Source organism: Lepidochelys olivacea (genome assembly GCF_965140295.1).
Source record: "Lepidochelys olivacea isolate rLepOli2 genome assembly, chromosome: 4".
Taxonomy (NCBI): Eukaryota; Metazoa; Chordata; order Testudines; family Cheloniidae; genus Lepidochelys; species Lepidochelys olivacea.
Window position 1 is genome coordinate 60,777,036 of NC_140414.1, and position 22,485 is coordinate 60,799,520.

At 40.3% G+C, this 22,485-nt stretch overlaps 1 protein-coding gene across 11 annotated transcripts in view; it reads right to left on the minus strand.

Moving 5' to 3' along the window:
* ANAPC10 (anaphase promoting complex subunit 10) overlaps positions 1-22,485 on the minus strand; it is a 211,338-nt gene that overhangs the window by 130,462 nt on the left and 58,391 nt on the right. For 3 of the 11 annotated variants that reach the window (XM_084625665.1, XM_084625664.1, XM_084625660.1), the window contains exon 5: positions 2,697-3,761. The exons of 7 other annotated variants lie outside the window; for them this stretch is intronic. In XM_084625665.1, the coding sequence (XP_084481791.1) occupies positions 3,531-3,761 (231 nt within the window). In that variant the 3' untranslated portion in view covers positions 2,697-3,530. Of the gene's footprint in view, positions 1-2,696; positions 3,762-22,485 lie in introns of those variants that run through there. One more of the 11 variants, XM_084625670.1, reaches the window with a different exon arrangement.

Here is a 22,485-nt window from a genome sequence, read left to right on the forward strand (position 1 = left end):
TCACCTCCCAATGACTTCATAAATATCTGCTTCAATTACTTTGGTAAATGAAATAACTAACAATCATTTATTTTCTGATATAGCTGTAAAACTAATCTGAAAAGTTTTCAAAATAAATCACTGAAAAAATGTATAGTGTGTACCTTCTAAAAATGAAACCTACATCTATCTCTGAGTTGTGAAGAATATGTATTAAGGTTATAACAACCACCAAGAATGCACTTTTATGTAGAAATCCACGATTAAATCAAGTCTTCCTGACTAGTGATTTAAATCAAATCCACCCTGGTAGCAGCATACTCAACAAAGTTGGAATCTGGCTAAGACACCAAGACTGATGCCCCATTCCACTGTTGCATGAATAAAAGTTTTCTGCTGTGGGGGCAAATCCTGCCACCTATGTGGCATGGAACCATGGCTAACCCTCTGCAGCTCCAAGGACATGTCTGGCTGTGGCAATGCAAGAGCATATGGAACAGGACTGGGCTGTTAGATTTGATACCACAGAGTCTACTGGTCACTGCCCTCTGTTGAGCAGGAACATAAGCTTCTGCAGCCTAAAGCCAGAAGGGTCTGAATTTCAAAAGTGTGCTAGTTAGGAGCACAAGTCCCATTGAGTTTCACTGGAACTTAGTTCGTAGTTCACTTAGACACCTTTGAAAAATCTCACCCATATCTCATCCAGGCTCATCACAGTGTTCACTTGCAGCCACAAAGTTGCTCTACAATCTATGGGGATGATTTATACAGCCAGTGCTGATTTTCAGGATTTGTCCCTTTTTGAATGGGAATTAAGAGTGGGGAAAGATATATGTTAATGATGTATGTAATGAAACATAACTTGGTATGACTATAATACACTGCAAAATGCTGCAAAGGAAGTTTCCTGAACCTAAGGAACTGTAAGTGCTGCAGAATACGTGTTCATGATTACCTTTAAAGGAGTTGTGAGCCCAAGAAGGGTAGCTTTATAGCACATAGTAAGGATGCATGCTGCACTCTAATTTATTTTCCATAAATTTTTTTTCAAGAGTTTATGAAATATTTTAAGGGCAGTGCATTTTTAATAAATATATACCTCTCTCTTGACAACTATTAATTAACTGTTCATAAAATAACTGGATAAATTTGCCTAATCTGTGAGAGAAAAAGTAATCTGTAGAATAAGAAAATGGACAGAAAAAAGTATGTTGCATCCCACAGTATGTTGTTTGGCATCTTTGATATATTGAACTGAACAGAGGTGCAGAGCAAGTATTTGACACTAAATGTAATCTATGTCACTGGCTGAAACTTGGTGAATGACAATAGTACCTCATCTACCTACCACTGAAATGAATGGGAGTTTTATCTTTGGCCAAATCCAGTTTTCTCCTGAAGTCAATAATAATAATTTTCTTTTCTTTGTCCATGGTTTGCATCCAATCTACTACTAAATAACTGACGGGACTTATGGTTGTGAACAATAGGTGGGTTCTTTAGTAGGAATAGTAGCCTGAATTCAGGACTGGGGTAGGAACATGCCAATCTGGTGTTTCTAAATTACTGTCCATTTCATCCTTTGGGATATTAGATTCTTTTGGTTTTCAACAAGCATGCCTCTTACCTATCATTATTTGTTAAGTAAAGAGCTATACATGTCACAGAAGAAGAAAGTATCCCTATGTAAGGGACTGCATATTTTAAAGTGGCCGTCTCCTGCAAACACACACCTACTATGAAGCATGAAATCAAAAGGACTACCCATAACAGTTTGCACCAAAATCCATAGTACGTGTTTGCAGTAAGATAAAGCACATAAAACCCCTGTTTTGAGTCCCACACTAACCTTTGGGAGTTATTGTTCTCAGAAAAGAAAATGTATTTTGTATAAGACAACGGCAAAAGGGAAAAACAGTTAACAAGAATACCGAGCTGCCCTCCATAAAAAAGGCTATAATTTTGTCAAGATATTTTAGGAACATCAGAACCCACAAGTGGAATTATAGACCTTAGGTCTAATCCAAAACCCACTGAAATCAATGGGTATCTTTCCACTGATTTTAGATATCAGGTCCGTAATGGGGAAAATTCATTCCTAATGTTACTGCACTAAAGGCAGCAGAGTTCAACCAGAGATTAATTTGCACTTTTATGGTAGCACATTTAATGTAATATACAGTTACATAAAACTGATCTCAGTGTTACATTTCTGATCCTCCTTTGTTTTACCTCCCTGCTCCCTTCACTCCTGTGCCTTCTTTCCTCTAGTCATCACCCATATTTTCTTAGTCTCTTATCACATGGCCTTGCCCATGCTTCCCAATTTAATTTTAATTTGCAGTGTGATTTTCAAATGTTTTGTCCTAATTTTGCTCCCATTGCAATCAATAGGAATTTACCTGTGTGTTCTATTTTTTTTTTTTTTTGGAGGGATGGATGGAGGTGGATAAATGACGACCGCTTTTAAAAATTCAACCCATATATATCGGATTTTAAAAGGAAGATTGTTAGTTTTCTGGTCTCTTTTTTTTTAAATCAATGTAACCACCAAACAATAACAATGCAAAAAAAAGTTTTAAAAAACCAGGTTACATGCTTCCATTAGTTATAAGTAGGCCATGCACAAGTTTCTCGATTGCCTTGTGGCATTTTTTATTTCAAAATGGCTTATCTTTTTTCTTCTAAGAAACTCCATAACTTAAGTATAACATTGCTCAGACTTAAACAGATTTTTATTTGAATTCCTACTATTTTATGTGATCCATGGGACTTCAAAGGGTGTGAGGAAGCAATGCTAAGGAATGTTGCTTTTGCATTCCTGGCATGTCTATTGTTACATTAGAATGATGTAATGGTTAAGTTATATCTGTAATGACAGGACAATATAAAATACAGTTAGAAATATTCACTTTCCTTCTAGATTATCAATCTTTTTTCAGTTATACAGAAAAATGAAACCTACATCGAGACCTATTAGAATAAAAACCCAGTTAAATACATTTCTCACCAGAAACAAGACATGCACAATACCACAGTGAAGTCCTTTCAAAGACACAAAGAACCCTCTTAAAAGAATGTACATCCTGTACCCAGAGAAAAATACAGTAGTAATAATCCATTAAAAATACACCTAATTAAAATACAGCTTTTTTGGACTGACCCAACCAAAATATGAAGTCATACAATGAAGTATTCTAATGCATTATCAACAAATGGAGAAACCACCTGGAAAAAAAGAATATACATGTTATGTGCACCACGGTTATCCATTTCATAGCAAATGAAAGGAGAAAGTTCTTTAATATATCTTCTGAAAATCTAAAAACCTCCTACAGCCTTTGTAAATACAATTAACAGAAAATATGACTATCGAAAGCATATTAAAAATCAAAAAACAGTGCAACTCAAAACAGATTAAAGTTACACACAAAAAAGTTAAAGTATATACAGAGAATTCCACAAGAATAAGACCTGTCAATTTAACCGGAAAAGATATTGGAAACAAAACTGATGACAAAATCACTTTAATTGTTTCTTCATAAGATGATTCATCTTATAGAGCGATACATCATGAAATCAATTGTTGTACATCTAGGAAATTTACCAATAGAGCTTTCTTCCACTGGGGTGTACACTTTAATTTGTCTCATGTGAGTGTCTCTTCCATTCTGATGATTGGCTAAAACAGCAATCTGAATCATAAATGTTCGAATAGGCTTCTTATGAGAATCAGTTAAAGGAACATGAATCCAACCACTTGGTTCCACTAATTCAAGTTGCTACAAAAAAAAAAAAAATCAAACCGTTTTAATCCACTTAACATGAATTACCACAAATATTTTAAAAATCTGCTCTACAGAACATGTCAGATTTATCTACATTGTTAAAGACCAATTTGAAGAAATGCAGTTTAATAGTTCAAGCTAAATTCCCTGCTGGTGTAAACAGGTGCAACTCTATTGATTTCACTGGATTTGTGTATGCTGCAATTTGCCCTTTAGTTGATGCTTTGCTAACTTAAAAACAAAAAATAAATTGAAAATATCAGTAAAAAGATGGATATAAAAAGTTAATATTAGTTAACTTAGTAAAAAATGTTAAATTAAAGCAACATGGTTCTAATTCTCACATGTAATACACGTATCGGAAAGAAATTGGGACAAAATGTCAACCTATAAAGCTTCTTTCAATTTGTTTTAAAATTTTGTTCCAGCCAATCTGAACTCTCAAAGGATGGAATGAATACCTTATTTGGATTTTTACATAAATCCACAAGAAGTGAGGATTCCAAAATTCCACAGATTTTTGTGGGGAGGGAAGTATAGCAGAGACCAAGGATAGGTGGAGGATTTCATGACAACATGTAATGTGCTATCTGCCAAGTTCCATGACTGGTGTCTCGGCATTCCAGTGTATCCAGTTAATCAGATCTTGGTATGACAACCTCCATTTTAACTTGGCATTGACAATAAATGGAGTAATGTGCAGTATAGTCGTTTTTCCTCTAATCCTACAAAAGCTGATGTCAAAATGTGCAAAGAGTTATCAGTCAAAGTCTAAACCATGTCATCTATGGTCAACATGTGGAAATGGGGCAAGATGCTATGTAAAAATTGGGGAACAACTTATCTTGTAGCTACCCATCCTCGACAAAGCACAACTCAAAGAACTATGGAAGAATGTTCAGTGCAAAGAAGTTCTGAAGTAATAAATACTCCAGAAGCAAGCAGAATTCACACTGCTAAGCAAATGGAGGTCTACATCACTAGCATGTTTCCACTGTGGACGATTTGTGTTTTCAGTAGCTCATGAGTACTGGCGTTCTCCTGAAAATGTTATGTGAATGTTAACCCCAATATGCATTAAAACTTATATTTTGTTCTGATAGGTTTTCCACAGACAAACACATAAGAACTGTTTCAGAGTAGCAGCCGTGTTAGTCTATATTCGCAAAAAGAAAAGGAGGACTTGTGGCACCTTAGAGACTAACAAATTTATTTGAGCATAAGCTTTCATGAGCTACAGCTCATAAGAGCTGCCACTTCAGAGGCACTGCTGAACAGTCTTGGGCAGGGGGAAGAACCCTAGACTGTCCTTGTAATGTTCAGAAACAACTGAACCAACATAAAAGCTTTTAGTCATTATTTTATTTATCTGGATTTCAGATAAAACCCACTCCTGCTAATGGCTCTAGGTGCCCTAACAAAACCTTCACAATATGATAAACACAATGAAATCCTAATAGCCAGCCAGACACCTCCTTTTCACTACTGCATCTTAGTGGCAAGCATGTTTTCTGCCCTTTCTAAAAACTCTATAAAGCAAACATATTTTGCACATGTAACTTTGAATTCTTTGCACACACCAACTCAACAATATATTATTAGGACAATCCAGCATGGGGAAGCTGTTCATGGCAACCTAGAAGTCAGCTGGGTCACACAAAGAATTCCTGCTGTCACCAGGCTGCACAACATATAAATGGTTAGTTGTTAGAAAAAAATGAGTAAGTGTCATGTCCAGGAGGAATGCCACTCCGGCATGCTTGAGTGCCAGCTGGAAAATAAATAAATTCTCTCTGTCTTTTATTACAAAGATTTTGTTGTAAACTCACCGAGATTCCATCTCTGTGGAGTCTTTCAGAAACTGTCATTCCACTCCTGGAACTGTTTGGGGGAGCTTATCTGAGAGATCACCTCTGAAAAAGCTTGTTTTTGTGGAGATTCTCTGTTTGTGCACCCACAGCCAAAGACTAAAGTATAAATGAAGGTGCTGAAGCCATGAAAGCAAAGATTTTAAATTTCATTTCATACTGGCCCAACACAGAGGAAAAATATATCACCGTCTGGTCTGTCTGCTGAATCCCCAATTTGAGATACATCCATTTAGTTCAGATATAATCTTCACTGTTGTGGAAGCTACCATTCCATACGCTCAGGGTCAAATCCTAATTCCATCTTCAGATCTACAAAAGGCCACAGTCAGCAGAACTGGAGAGTTTCTACAGTGCAGAGGAAGGGTGTGTGGGGGTGTACATATAAAACTGTGTAAGTGTGCACATATACTATATGCAAAACACTATGTTAGAGGAATATTATGGCTGCAAAGTCAAGCACTCACGTTAGGAAATGCCAGAATTAAGGTTGCCTGTGCAATCTTAATTCAGCCCCCTTGCGTGAATGTATTATGACAAGTCTTTGTAATTACATTATCACATACTATTTTTTCCCATAAGACCTGTGTCTCATGCAGTGCACAGGAAAGACCTGCTCTAGAGATGAATCAGGGGTGTATAATGAAGATGACTGTTGTCTGTAGGATACTTACCTCATTTGTTCCAGAAGTTGGAAGGTGTGTAGTGAATGAGGCAGGGGATTACAGGAACAAAATGGAGGGTCGCATCGATAAGGCAGTTGAATGCTGATTTGGGGAAGTGGATTCTGCTCCTGCCTCTGCCACAGAGATCCTGTGTGATGCCTGGCAAGTCATTTAATCCAAACTTTTCAGAGGTGGTCACTAATGATGTGTTCCTCAGTTTCTGGGTGCCAGACTTGAGATCCCGTGGTCTGATTTGCAGAAATCTGGGGCACTCACAACTGCATCTTAAATCAATGGAAGCTGGGCTTTGAACATATGAAGTGCTATATAATATTAAGTGCTTTGAAAAATAAGGGCCTAAGTATCTCAAATTGGGCCCCAAATTAGTGGTTACTTCTGACATAAATCCCTCTGTGCCTCAATTTCCAATCTGTAAAATGGATACAATAATGCCCGCCCCTTCCCCCATCTCAGGGTTGTTGTTAGGATAAATTGTTTATGAAACACTCTCAAGCTACAGTGCTGAGCCCCATCAAAACCCATGAGGAAATCAGAAGAAAATAAAACATTGAACAGCTGTCATTAATTGAGCACAATCCATTCTGTGCACTGAACGAGACAGGAGTCCTGTGGAAAAAACAGTGCACAAGGGGGCCAAATTAAGGTTGCACAAAAAACCTTCATTCTGGCATTTCCTAACTTTTCAGTGCTTGACTTACAACCTTAACATTCTCTGAATGTAACTTTGTGTATAATGTTGTTTTTTAAAAACCAAAACTGACACTCAGAAATGTCAATTTCAATTCAACACTCAGAGCCAGGGAGCCTGCCAGCTCTGGGTAGCCCTGGCTGGAGCTGTGGCTCTCCAGGCTGCTAGACTCCTTGCTTGAACCCCACGGTCAGGGACTTCCATGGATTCCAGACTCCTGTGCCTACAGGCTGCCCACTTGTGGGGTAGGACCCAGACCTATGGGCCCTGGAAGCCAGTCCTAGGACTTCCAAGCTCCCAGCACTGCAGCAAGGACCCTGCAAGCCCTGAGAGCCATGGCTTGAGCTATCACTCAGAGCCCCAGGAGCCTCCCTGCTACAGACCAGAGAAACCAACAGCCTAGAGTCACAGCTCAAACCAATATGACCCAGGCTGCTTCTGTGGAGTGAGCAGATCTGACAGCCCCATGACTCCTGCCACACAGCCTAGCAACACTGGGAGTTTCAGCTGCAGTGGAGGTTCCTAGGGCAGCTGCCACAGAGCAGGGAACCTGCCAGAATCATGGTACCTGAAACAGAGAGGTTCACCATGGAAACCTGCCTGGGTTTCAACTAAAGTTTTGTCAAATCTCTAATAGATTAGACTAAACATTTTGCTTCAGCAAACTGACATCTCATTAGTCTGAAAATTTCTTACCAACACTACCCAGCCAGTCCCAATCTCCACTCCTCAGGCCTCTCAGTCTCCTTGACCAGCAAGTCTTAGACTCCCCCTCTGGACTTCCCATCCCAATTTCCTCACCGCTCCAAGTCCCAGTCTCCTTGCCTAACTATTCTCAGTTCCCACCTCATCAGCTCCTTATCCAACTTGTCCCAGTCTAATCCCCCACCAGTTCCTAATCAGATCCATTTCCCCCTACCACTTTAGCCTCCAATCACCTTCCCTGTCCCCGACCTCTTTGTCTGTTCCCACTATGTCCCTATCTCCCTCCCCAGGCTCCCCATTGATAATCTCATTACCCCACCCCCTTTTCCCAGTCTCTTGGTTGAGCCAGTTCCAGGCTTCCCAAACACCCCAACTTCCAGTCCCAATTTCCCTCTTCCCCACCCATCAGTCTCCAGTTGCAGTCCCTTCCCTCCTCCTCCAGGGTCCTTGTCCCAGTCTCCTCTCCTCCTCCCCTTAGGTTCAGATCTTGTCCCCCCCTGTAGTCCACTCGGGCAGCTTTTTCTTCCATGCTGCCTGGGGCCCAACAGGCTCTCAGTTCAGGTGCCTCAACCCAAACTCAGCATGATGCACAGCAGCCCAGAGCTGTGATTGCAGGGAAATCCTTCTCAGTCCCAGGCTGGAGCATGCCCAATGCAGACAGAATCTTCAGGGAATTTAGCTGCTAAAATCTAAGAAACCTCTACTGAATATGTGCTAACTGCAATTTTGGACAGGCTCATAACTTTTCCAATTTTGGACAAAAGTTTATGAGGACATGAGAAGGCTCAACCCTGCCACCAGTGCACCTCCCTAACAAACTTCAAAGCCCTGCACCAAAGCTTGGAGGTGCTAGAACTTCTCAGTGAAGTGGCTGTAAAAATTTTGTTAACACGGGCAAAAAAAAAAAAAAAAAAAAAAAAAAAGCATTTCCCCCTAATCTTGTTCTTCAAAACAGTAACTATTTTAGCTGAAACTCTGTGGACAGAAAAAAAATTCAGCCTGAGGCAAACACCTACCGCAGACAACTTCAGGCCAAGTGGTTAAAGTTTGGCAAAAAAGTTATGAGAAACTGAAAACTGGCTCTTATAATGCTATATAATAAGTAATATAATGTAATAAAAAGAATAATAATAATATAAAAAGTGTCAGGAAACCTTAACTATAGGTGTCGCTAAAGCTCCGCCTATAATAAGAATTTATAGCTGTTAACCTGTCTCAAATGACTTCATTGTCAACTGTATTATATGTGAGCAATAAACACCTATTCATATATTCTATTTCAAATCAATTGTGCCAAGATTATAATTCCCTGGGAACCACTGAGTCACCAGCAAAAGTCCATTGTAAATGGCATTGTTGTATATTAAGTGATTTCCTATAATTTTTTCCCCAGATGCAGGCCATTCACTAAATCAGATTTAAACAGCTTTTCATCACAAAATTAAATGCCTTTGGGCAATTTTAAAATTTCTGCTAGAATGACTAATTACATAACAGATTAAAAAGAACAAAAGTTAAATCTGATTTTAAATCTATTTAGGTGTGTCTCACTGAAAGATAAAATAAAATAAAAACTGAAAAAAAGCAGCAGTTACAAATGTTGATTTTAAATATTTTTAATTCAGTGCATCTCCTCCATCTCTTTCTAATCTACTCTACAGTGTACTGATTGAAAAGATATTTGAAATATTAAAATTTTTGAGATGGTTGGCAGTTGAGAAAGTATAAGAAACAAGAACTAAAATAAACACACAGTACAAGGATATAAAAATTAAATGGCAGGTCAACCTCACTGCTTTTGCCCTTTTGTGTCCTGCTCTATACCCTGATCAGTCTGTCTCTTCTGTCATGTTTGCTTCCAGGCCACCTCTGATTTTTCCCATCCACCTGTTCACTTCTGCCTACACTTTAATTTTTTGCTATTACATATGTGTCTCTAAATACATCAGAAGCAGGAAGCCTGCTAAACAACCAGTGGGCCACTGGACAATCGAGATGCTAAAGGAGCACTCAAGGACAATAAGGCCACTGCAGAGAAACTAAATGAATTATTTGCATCGGTCTTCATGGTTGAGGATGTAAGGGAGATTCCCAAACCAGAGCCATTCTTTTTAGGTGACAAATCTGAGGAACTGTTCCAGATTGAAATGTCATTAGAGGGTTTTGGAACAAATTGATAAACTAAACTGTAATAAGTCACCAGAACCAGATGGTATTCACCCAAGAGTTCTGGAGGAACTCAAATGTGAAACTGCAGGACTACTAACTGTAGTCTGTAAACTATTATTTAAATCAGCTTCTGTACCAAATGACTGAAGGATAGGTAATGTGACGTCAATTTTTAAAAAGAGCTCCAGAGTTGATTCCGGCAATTACAGGCTGGTAAGCCTAATTTCACGACTGGGCAAACTGGTTGAAATGCTAGTAAAGAACAAAATAGTCAGACACATAGATGAACATCATTTGTTGGGGAATAGTCAACACGGTTTTTGTAAAGGGAAATGATGCCTCACCAATCTACTAGAATTCTTTGAGGGGGTCAACAACCATGTGGACAAGGAGGACACAGTGGATATAGTGTATTTAGATTTTCAGAAAGCCTTCAACAAGGTTCCTCACCAAAGGCTATTAAGCAAAGTAAGTAGTCATGGGATAAGAGGGAAGGTCCTCTCATGGATTGGTAACTGGTTAAAACATAGGAAACAAAGGGTAGGAATAAACGGTCAGTTTTCAGAATGGAGAGAAGTAAATAGTGGTGTCCCCCTGGGGTCTGTATTGGGCCCAGTCCTATTCAATATATCCATAAAAGATCTGGGAAAAGGGGTAAACAGTGAGGTGGCAAATTTGCAGATGATACAAAACTACTCAAGATAGTTAAGACACAGTCAGACTGCGAAAAGCTATAGAAGGATCTCTCAAAATTGGGTGACTGGGCAACAAATTCAATGTTGATAAATGCAAAGTAAGGCACACTGGAAAACATAATCCCATCTATACATATAAAATGATGGGGTCTAAATTAGCTGTTACCACTCAAGAAAGAGATCTTGAAGTCATTGTGGATAGTTCTCTGAAAACATCCACTCAATGTGCAGGGGCAGTCAAAAAAGCAAACAGAACGTTGGTAATCATTAAGAAAGGGTTAGATAAAACAGAAAATATCATACTGCCTCTAAATAAATCCATGGTACGCCCACATCTTGAATACTGCGTGCAGATGTGGTTGCCCTATCTCAAAAAAGATGTATTGGAATTGGTTCAGAAAAGGTCAACAAAAATTATTAGAGATATGGAGTGTCTGCCATCTGAGGAGAGATTAATAAGACCGGAACTATTCAGTTTGGAAAAAGATAAGTAAGGGGGATATGATAGAGGGCTACACAATTATGACTGGTGTTGAGAAAGTAAATAAGGAGGTGTTATTTACTCCTCATGACACAAGAACTGGGGTCACCAAATGAAATTAATAAGCAGCATGTTTAAAACAAACAAAAGGAAGTATTTTTTCACACAGTGCATTGTCAACCTGTGGAACTTCTTGCCAGACGATGTTGTGCAGGCCAAGACTATAACAGGGTTCAAAAAAGAACTAGATAAATTCATGGAAGATAGGTCCATCAATTGCTATTAGCCAGGGTGGGCAGGAATGATGTCCCTCGCCTCTGTTTGCCAGAAGCTGGGAATCTGTGACAGGGGATGGATCACTTGATGACTACCTGTTCTGTTCATTCCCTCCGGGCATTGGCCACTGTTGAACCACAGAATCCTGAGCTAGACGGACCTTTGGTCTGACCCAGTATGGCCGTTCTTATATACTCTCACACTACACTAATACATGTTATAATTTTATATTTGCAAATCAAAACAAACAATATAAAGGACAATGAAATTGTATTTTCCAAAACATATTTAACCTGATTCTTCACTGACTTCCACATTTCATAGTTATTTACAATTGTATCAAGTGTTTCTGAAATGCTACCACTGTAATTTATTGCTGTTCTTCACCCAGCTGGAACTGGTGTAAGTGATGATGAAAGATGTGAAAGGCATTGCAGAATTAGGCCAAATATACTTTTAAAAGTTTTAGTTTAAAATCTACAAAGATGATGAGATGTAAGCCCAATATTCGAAGAGCAATGTGTTCTATATTGGCTTTGCTGACCTCATTCTGCGCTAAGAAATCCAGCCTATATTAATCTCTTTGATTTAAGAAGAGTATTACTACAATAGTTTTCCCTCCAAAGACAACGCCACTTAATTAAACCTATTAAAATTAACCTCTTAATTCCAAATTTACTTTGTATAATTGGGGAATGGAGTCAGAGAGAAAGGTGGGTCCTTAAGCAACTGGAAATTGAGGAAGAGCTGAGCAGGTGGAGTGTGAAGTGGAGAGGAGAGGACAGTGGAAGAGGAATTAGGGAAGGGCAAATGGAAGTTGTTAACAAGAAACAGCTTGCCAACTGTTGGAACAAAGAGAGAGGAGTTACTCTCTGGAAAGATTGTTGGCCAAAAAAATTTCAAAGGACTGCTACAGATATTTCCATCTCAGCTGGTTCCAACACATGGGGTTAAGCTGTTTTACTGCTTTCTGTAGTGACTTATTTGATGTATTAGCTAGTTTCTGTGGGTGACAATTATCCAATTCCCAATTACTCTGATGCGTGTAACACACTAAATCAGGGCAGGGGCTGAATGGAATCCAACTCCCATTCCAGTGAGAGACATGTAGGCTACAACACAGCCCCTCCGTGGTCACTACTCCAGCACCCATACTGGAACAGCAGTCACCCTGGCAAGCACGAGTGCCACTAGATTTGCATAGTCATTGATCCCATACTTCCTTCCCACCGTGCTCCCTTTGTGTTGGCTTGTTAAAAACACTGAACAAGTCCCAACTCCATTTTCTGTAACAACTGCACCCTCGTCACAATCACAGTTCCGGGCTCAAGCAGTACAGAGCATACCTTATAACAGTAGTCTGTACCATGGGTTATTTTTATCCTATAGATCCCATCACACAGTCCTTTCAGGCAAAATGCCTATGAACTACAGGAGATCCTATGTAAGTGAACCCCTTCTTTTGTTCTTGATCCCCCATTTAACTTAAACACTAGGAAAAGGAAAGAAAATTATCTCATTGCCATGCTTCATATATACTATCTATGATCACTTCAGAATGTTGCATCAATGAAATTGCTACATATGCTTCCTCTTTTCTGGTGTACCATCTATTTGTTTACCTTATTTTGGGTAATTAATATCCTTGAACCACTGACCTATTCCTGTTCCCTCTTCCATTTTTATAAAGAGTATCAACAGCACATATAACAGCTGTGGAAACCACACTTTTTAGGTACTGTGATACAGCATGTCCAGAAGGCAGCAGGAGAGTGATATAGGAGAGATAGGTAAGTCTCAGGATGAGGAGAAGCCTTATTCCCTGTAGAGGGAAGAAAGATTTCTATAGATTAATTAAACGCACCTGAAGCTAGTCACCTGATAAAAAACCTCTGCTTCAATCAGCCAGGGAAGGAGTTGGCGCAGAGTGCAGTTTGGAGAAGTGCTGTGGCTGGCTAGAAGACTAAGACCCCTAGGTAAAGAGACACCTGGCTTGTACAGAGAGAGAGGGCAGGAAGCCCCACAAGCTGAAGAGCAGGAGAGGGAAGTAGCCCAAAGGAAGGAAGCACTAGCTCAAGTGGTTTACCACTATCCCTAGGGCCCCTGGGCTGGGACCTGGAGTAGAAGATGGGCCCGGGTCCCTCCCTCTCCACTACCCTTCTCTGGGTTAGTGGTGGGACAGTAACCAGCAGCAATCAGGAACTGCACCCTGAACCCCTCTCCGCCCCCGAAGAGGAAGCGCGAGATCCATCATAATAGTACCGGCAATTTGCCACAGTACTGAGACACAAACTGGATGCTATAAGCACACTCGAGAGTGATTTTATGCTATATCATAAAGTGACAAAGACATGACACTGTGGGTACCTTAAAAACAACTTTGAAACTTTCTGAGAGACTTGATTTTGCTTTCAACAATCTGCTTCATAAAGCTGTCAAAACGGCAGCTTCCTATTTGATTCTTTATTCTGGTTTGAAACTTGCACTATATTACTGATTACTAATCTTAAAATTAGATGTAGCTGTTAGAGTGATCTATATTAATTGATCTTGCCTATCTATATGCTAATTATTACCAGGGAACATTAAAAAAATTCAAGCTTTTCAAAGTAGCAGGCGTTCTCAATCAATAAAGCATTCTTCCAGAAAGAGGAAGATTAAAAATCAATCCCAGAGGGAATGAATCCTATTTTCGGAAATATAAAGGTATTTATCAACATACAGAATCTCTCAAATATGACAGTAATCAAATATGGAAAAAATTCCTTTTCTATTTAGCTGTGATTTCCTGTTACAGTGCATATAGCTCTCCATAATAGTGGCAGGAATAAAGAAGGCCCAGTCCCAAAAAAAAGGTGATTTTCCCCCTTCCCCCCATAACTGCCATGCACCACAATGTAGCTACCAGGATTTAGCTTCACCAGGCTTCTGCATAATTCCAGTACTGGAACTGTCAACACACGAAGTAGCAGATTCTGGGCTTCAGCCATCTCTTCACTTAGGAAGGAAGAGAACCAGTTAACAGCAATGATGCACCAGTTCCAGCAAACAGTGAAGCAGATCCAAGAGAAACTTCAGAAGTTCCAAGTGAGTCAAAGGAGGAACACCACAAGAGCAACTTAACAAGCAACACAGAATCATACTCAAAGAGCCCACTGTGAAAAGCAAGCTCCTTTTGCTCTAGTGAAGCAACGACCACCTAAGGAGGTGACTTTGTGGTCATCATCAGTCACCTCCCTTAAAATGATCAAGACATCTCACTTCAGTCCATTAGGTCAGAGGAGCTTTCTATTCACTCAGGTCGGAGTTCCTGAAGAGTTATGGGGAAGGCAGTCCTGTTCCAAAGAAGTTTCAGTAGTGGTTTTAGCAGTAATTAAAAAAGAACCTACATTAGCTGCACTAAAAACTGAAAACAAAAGTGCTAGATTTAAAAAAAAATCAAATTTGAACAACGTCAGAAGAGTAGAAGGAAAGAAGAGAATAAAACAGAACATGCTGGAGAAGAGAGAGGGCTGAAAGAATGAAGAAAAAGCATGGCAGAACATTCTTGATAAAAATTTCTGATGACTGTCTCTTCCTTCAAACCACAGACTATTCAAATGCAGGTTAAAGCATAGCCAAAAAGCACCAGTGCCTATGTACCAAAACGTTGTGTCTAATTGGGATAAAATAATGACAAAATATATAAACAGAATGACAAGTGGTCAATGAAACTGACTGATATAACATACTGTTACATATTTGGCACAAAAATAATGAACACAAGGCCAAAGAAGTATGACGGTTAACTAGACCAAGGAGACTATCTTACAGTTTAAGTGGACTCAAAAATGTGCTTATATTATGGAGAAGATATTCAAAATGCCAAACAGCTTGTGCATACAGTTTCTGTAACTTTGGGCATACAAATCACATGCAGAGTTTTTGCCCCTATCACTTCCCCACACAAATAATAATAGCTCAGAATCTCTTGCACTGCACTACATTTATTCATAGATATTAAGGTCAGAAGGGACCATTATGATCATCTAGTCTGACCTCCTGCACAACGCAGGCCACAGAATTTCACCCACCCACTCCTGCGAAAAACCACTCACTCCTGCAAAAAACCAAACCTCCTTATTTAAAAGTACAGTGTACCTGTACAGTGCATTTAAAAAAAAATGCATGCACACTGACTCAGTGTCAATGTATAAGAAGTTTCTTAGCTCACCAAAACAAAGACTTCTACAACTTCTCACTCATCTCCGCTCCATGCAGAAAAAAATCCCATGAAATAGACATTCCTTGTTATGTGCCCAAAAGATCAACATCTCTAGTTCAGTCAGAGCAGAGGACAAAGCGCATTCCAGACTTGAGGCCTTTCACACTGAACCCTCAGCCAAGAGGCAGGCACATCTAAAGATTCTGAGCCAGATCCTCAACTGGTGTAAAATGACAGTTTCCATTAAGTCAGTAATGATTTACTTCAGCTGAGGATCTGGTTCTTTAAACCACCCTCTGACTGGTTATAGTAGGACAGCAACAGTCTCTAAAGTAAACAGGACTTGAACCATACAGGGCTTTATGGATCAATATTCCATGAATGGTACAAAGAAATTGAATCAGGATAGCGTAGGCTCTGGAACAAAGATAATTATATAAGCTCCCTACAGAGGCATCACTAAGTAAGCTTCAAAGTGAATTTTGCACATGTAAGTCATATAATTTGTGTGCATAAGCTGTAATAGAGAGAAAACTGCATAAAGAACAGTTACTTACATGAAAGTAACTGTGGTTCGTGGAGATACCGTTAGGGTGGATTCCAGTATAGACATGCATGCACTTCATGCACGTGAAATTGGATATTTTTGAATTGCAGTGTCTGTCAGATTTGCACACAAGCCCTGTGGGGTTCCTCATGCTCTTGTTTAAGGGCATAAAAGGTGAAGCGGCTCCCTTGCTAGCTGGAGAGTCTGAAAAATAAGGATGAAGGCAGGTTGCGGGATACATACTAACTCCCAACATCTGGGAGAACCACTCTTCCTTCTTTGAGTATGTGTCATATGTACCAGTCACTGCAGTGGCAATTCACAGTACCCTTCTGAACGTGGGATGAGGAGTATCAGCTGCATCAGTCAAAGAGAGATTATAGTACTGCTCTCCCAGCTAGGGCAGATGCCAAGTCCATTGTATAATGCAAATGTTAGTGGCACATTTCTGAAGCAGTCAGAGGATGTTGCTTGAGCTCTGGTGCAGCAAGCCTTGTTCAGTGGGAGAGGTACACCAGCCAACTTGTAACAAGACATACATTGTGATGAGATGGTCTGACCTTCAGAACTCCCAGTTATAGTCAGAAATACTGGAGAGAACCTGAACAGTTTGGTTCTGTCAATAAGGTAAAGTAAGGCTCTGCAAACATCCAGTGTACGTAACTTCTCTCCTAACATAGTGTGGGGCCTTGGGAAGACAACAGGCAGGTTAACTGATTGATTCAGATGGAACTGAGAGATCAGCTTGGGGATTAATTTAGGATGAGGTTTCAAAACCCCCTTGTCCCTATGAAACATCACGTAGGGAGGGTCAACTATACGTGCTTGGAACTCACTCACACTCTCAGCCAAAGAGATAGCAACTAGGAAAACAGTGTTCAAAGTGAGGTGAAGTAAGGACTATTATGAAAAAGGCTCAAAGGGAGGCCACAGGAGTCTCAGGAGGACAATGCTGAGGTCCCAGGCAGAAGCAGGTTCTCTGACTGCTGGGTAAGTATGTCACAGACCCTTAAGGAACTTCAACACTATCAAGTGAGAGAAGATGGAGCACAACTGAACTGGTGGATGGCATACAGAGATTGCTGTGAGGTGGATCTTCATTGAGTTGAATGAAAGGCCAATGTATTTCAAATGCAGGAAGTAGTCAAGGATCTTAAATCTGCATACGGTTCAGGTTATGCTGGACTGCCACGATAAGAACCTCTTCCATTTAGACAAATAAGTCTTTCTAGTGGATACCTTCCAGCTCTGTATCAGGATCTCCTGGACTTGTCTGGAACAGTCCCTGTCCGTGGTACTTAACCAACCAACATCCAGGTTGTCAGATGCAGAAACTTTGGATAAGGAAGGAATAATCTGATTGTGGTGCTGTAAAATCAGGTTCAGGCAGTCTGGGAGGTGAGTAGGAGTATGAATGGATATCTACGATAAGTGTGTCAGTCAAAATTGCCTTGGCCAGTAAAGAGCTATGAGAATGATCATGGCTCTGTTTCATTTGATTTTGGATATCACCCTGAGGATCAGAAGAATTGGTTGAAATAAGAAAGGGGGACTTGATTTCACTGCAAAAGGAAAGCGTCTGGTAGCAATCCCACACTCCTGGCCCTTCTGGAACAAAAGTTCTGACATCAGGCATTGTCCTTGGTAATAAACAGGTCTATCACCCAAATCCCCCAACAATGAAATATCAACTCGATGATGAACCTCCAAAGGGACCACTCATGACTGGCCACAGATTGTCTGCTCAGGAAGTCTTTGGGGTTGTTGCTGACTCTCAGAAAATGAAGAGGCTTATCCTGTGCTGGTTACACCATGTCCAAATTTTGATGGCCTCCAGAGAGGAGGGCAATAAGCAGGTACCTCCTTGCTTGTTTATGTAGTGCATCACAGATGTTTTGTTCATCAGGGTCTGCACTGTAGAATTTCATACAGGACAGTCTGATGGCTCTGAGTTCTAGGACATTTATGTTAAATCCTGTGTCTTCCAGAGACCAGGTCCCTTGCATTTGTAGGTGGTCCCAACCCATCTCTGATTTAAGTTCTTGCAGGGGAGGGGCTGAGAATGGTATCTCCTTGGATGTTTTTGGGTTCTAATCACAATGTCAGTTCTGTGAGGACATGAAGTGGAACAGAGATCTTCCTGTCCTCTGGCAGCTCACCAGAGGGTAGACTGACCTGAGCCAGGGGAAGTGTTGCAAGTAACCTCATGTACGTGTATGCAGATATATGGCCTAATACTCCGAAGCAAATCCATACAGTCGTAGCCAGGTTTCATTTTAAATTGAGTAGAAGCTGTAGGTATGCTCTCTCCAACCTGGAATTTATTGTAGTTCCTATGAGCACTATTGTCTGTGATGGGATGCAAGACTATTTATGTAGTTCACTAGAGGCCCAGCTGGGTGAACAGAGCAAACATATTCCACCATCTTCTGATGGGAGCTGTATCTGATCAGTCAGTAATCCAGATAAGGGTTAACTTTAAGGTCCTGTGTTCTCAGGTAAGCCACTAGCACACTGCATTTTGTGAAGACTCATTACCATAGAGAGTCTGAATAGCAGTATCTTGTACAGATAGTGAGTTGGCCCCACGGTGAATCTCAGACACTTCTTATGGGCCATGTGGATGACTATATGGAAGGATGTATCCTGTAAGCTGAGAGCAGTGAACCAGTTTTAGGCCTGCAGAGATGGACTGATGGCAGCAAGAATTACTGTCCTGAATCTGAGGTGCTGAATGTATTTGTTCAGTTTTCCTTTGTTCAGATTCCTGTGGAATCTGACACAGGCTCCCTTTCTCCTTTGGATAAGGAAGTATCGGGAGTAGAACCTCTTCTTCCCATGTACTCTGAAGGAGCCTTCTCTATGGCTCCTGCAAAAAGCCACGAGGCCACTTTTTAAATAACAAGGTCTCATGGAAAAGGTTCCTCAAGAGGGATACGGAAGTGGGTTGGTTAGGGGATAAAGGTGTGCAAGTTCATAGGGTAAACACGGGTGATGATGTCCCACATCCATTTGTCCAGTGTGATAATGGAACAAGATCTTTGCCTCTCTGATGATGCTGGGTGAGCAATGAAGGCCAACAATGGGACTCTCTTGGGATACTGGGACCTTTTCCTTGGCAGGTACTCATGTTGTTGACCCTGATGGTAGGACAGTGTCCTCTGCGAGGATTGGTACTTGCATTGCTTTCTGTAGGGTGCTGGTGCATACATGCCCAGCAACCGTAGCCTACGAATTTTTCAGGGAATGGAGCTTTTCACCCCTTCTTTTGCTAAATGGTGCTATCCCTTTGAAGGGAAGGTCCTTGATGGTGGCTTGTATTTCTTTTGGTATTCTGGGCACTAAAAGCTAAGGGGCCCATCTCATGAGAGTCACGACCACCGACCTTGTCTCCGTGTTGGCTGCAACTATGGCTGGCTAAAATGTTATTCTAGTGACTCTCTGGCCCTTGTGACCTTTTTTGAGGAGAGAAAGGCCCAGGACCTGGATTTCTCCTGCACTGCTGATACCACCACCTGGGACCCTGGATTTTTGTGTGTGTGTGTGTGTGTGCGCGCGCGTACAGAAATGCTCAAAGCCCTGGGGGGGGGCACTTGATATCTTTTCCCCTATTCATTGAGATGTGGAAGAAACAGTGGTCAAAGTTTGCCAAAATTCCTTTGCCAGCTCCAATATGCCCTCACTGATGGGGGGAGCAATTCTGGCTGGACTCGCAGAACTTAGTATATAAAAAAGCTTGTGGGACATCTCCTGTATGGCTGTGGTTTCAACGTCCAAGGTCTCCACAAGGTGCGATAGGAGTTCATAGAACACCTTGAAGTCATCAGCCACTGCAGATGGAGACGGTGTCACTTGCCTCATCAGACAATGAAGAGTAGTCCTTCAGTGGAAACAGCAGTTGTTCCTCCACTATCTCCAGCATGTGGGAACTAATGTCAAGCTCTCGTGTTGATACCTGCCTAACAATGCCACTGGATAGTGGGATTTCATCATCTTCCTGAATGCGCAAGAGGGACAGCTTCTCTGGGACCACCTGTGATGGTGGTCTCCAATAAGGCCAAAATGGCAAGCTGTAGGGGTACTGGTCTGAATAGACATTACTATTCAAAAGACTATGATCTCACATGCATGAGGCACATGCACACCTACAGTAGAATCTAAACAGAGACATACTCAAAGCAGAAGCAAGTGATTTCCATGTGTACAAAGAGGCCATGTCAAAAGGTAATATGTAAGAGTACACTATCAAGCTATAGTTTATTTCATGTGCTACTAGCTTCTTTGGGGGCGGGGAAAAGAGAAAGGTAGGCGTAAGAACAAAAGTGCAACAAGATTTTATGCCTGTTCATCAAGGTATAACCTATAATAATAATAAAATGAAATATGCAATCTAACAAAATATATTTTGACAATTTTTAGAAAGATGACTAGCAAACTAAATTTACTATTATTACACCATTATACATGTTAACAAAGAAAAAAAGTGACAGATTTTTGCAAAAAATTAAACAATTACTATAAAAACAGCATTGCATGCATTTTTTGGAGACAGCCTTTTGTAAAGGGGGTGGGGAGAACCCAAAAGTTGGCAGCCAAAACACATTTTGTATAACTTAAAATAGCATCGCAAGTCACCTCACTTTGGACTGTCTTTTAAAATTGTGAAATCATTATTGACAGCCATCTGAGAGACCTCACAAGCATCCAGGGAACAGTTAGTTACCAGACCTGAGCAACAAAAATCTGTCGTATTAGTGCCATAAAGCGACTGTGTGCCATAAATCAAGATTACAACAAGCTCTCTGAAGAGAGTGAATAAGCAGCAAAATTCTGACATCAACTCAGAGTGGAATTTTCTTGGGTGGCCATTCTGAAAACTTTAAATTTCATTCAGTAAAACTTTCTAGCTTTGTGGTTCTCTCACCTGGAGAGTTCAGGAAACAACATTCATGACCTGCCAAGAGATGCTCACATATAGTCAGTGGATGTGCAGGACTTCATCCCAACTTTAAGAGTTTATTTATCTAAAAAGTAGGTGTGTAAATATGACAAATATGTTTTAAAGAAGTATTTCCTTGAGTATTCTCAAGTCACTTTTGCCTAATTAAGGGACAGAGATGTGGAGACAGATATAAAAATCTAATAACTTCAATATTCTAATTTTCATAGTTCATTCCAATAAGCCACCCTCTTCTCTTCCCACACTTGAATGTTTTAATTATTACTTAACATTTCCTTAGTATACAGCATTAGAAGCCAACACACCAATAGGTGTGTTCAATAGGTGGATCAAGATTTTTCAAAGCTTCGTGAGGGATTTGAACTCCAAATTCCTAATAAATTAATGAGATTAGGACATTAAAATCTCCTACGTGTCACTGAAAATCTCAGCTGCAGCGTCCTGCATTTTGCACAGGAAATTCAAATCCTCTTTACGTTATTTCTCGTGTTGGGTAGTAGCTCAGATTAGAAAAAAAGACACCTGTCTGTATTGGAAAAGAAAACTGTTTTCATCACAAACCTTAGCTGCAAGTTCATACTGCACGACTCAGGTCCACTTTGGAGAAAAGGAGAAAATGTGTACTTAATTTCTGCCATCAGGTATCCATAACATATTGACACAAACTGTGTGTACACAAGCATGGTACACAGGTAGACTGTGGCCTACTACGGTATGTCTACAGAGCCTGTGGAAGTGAAATTCCCAGTCTGGGTCAGACTCGTGCTAGTGGAACCTGTGCTAGTGCTCTAAAAATAACTTTGCAGACAGTGCTTCAAAATTGTGGTTCGGGCTCTGAAGCCTAGGAAAGAGGGTGGGCTTCACGGAGACTGAAGAGATATGGAGAAAGAATGGGACTGGAGTAGCTATCAATCCTCCCTGGTTAATTATGAAGGACGACTATATGGCATGCATCCTAGAAGACAGGGGAAGATAAGTGGAGTACCTGTGGGCAGTAAATGGGGAAGCCTTTATTTTTATGTATTTAGTGATTTTCAACAAAAAATGATTTTTTTTAAAAAAATCTCATTTTAAGACAGACAGACAATCATGATTTTTTGGGAGGGGAAAGGAGTCTGACTTACCATTCTTGAATGTTTGGGATAGGTAGTTCCTTGCCTCAGGAACTAGGACTGACAGCAAAATCTCAAGCTTCAGGTTCTATTCTAGTTAGGAATCTAACTAGCAGTAGCAACAGTCACATCACATTTCCAAAGATTGCAAGGTAATAAGTTATTTCCCAGCAATATTTTCTGCAGTAAAGGTTTGCAAAATTGTTGAAAAAACTGCAATTTCCTATGTCTCCAATTTCCATTTGTTCCGTTTTTAACATACATAACGGAAACATTCTGTTTATGAAAGTGCAAAAAAGATCAGCTCATAATTTTCATTCAAAATTG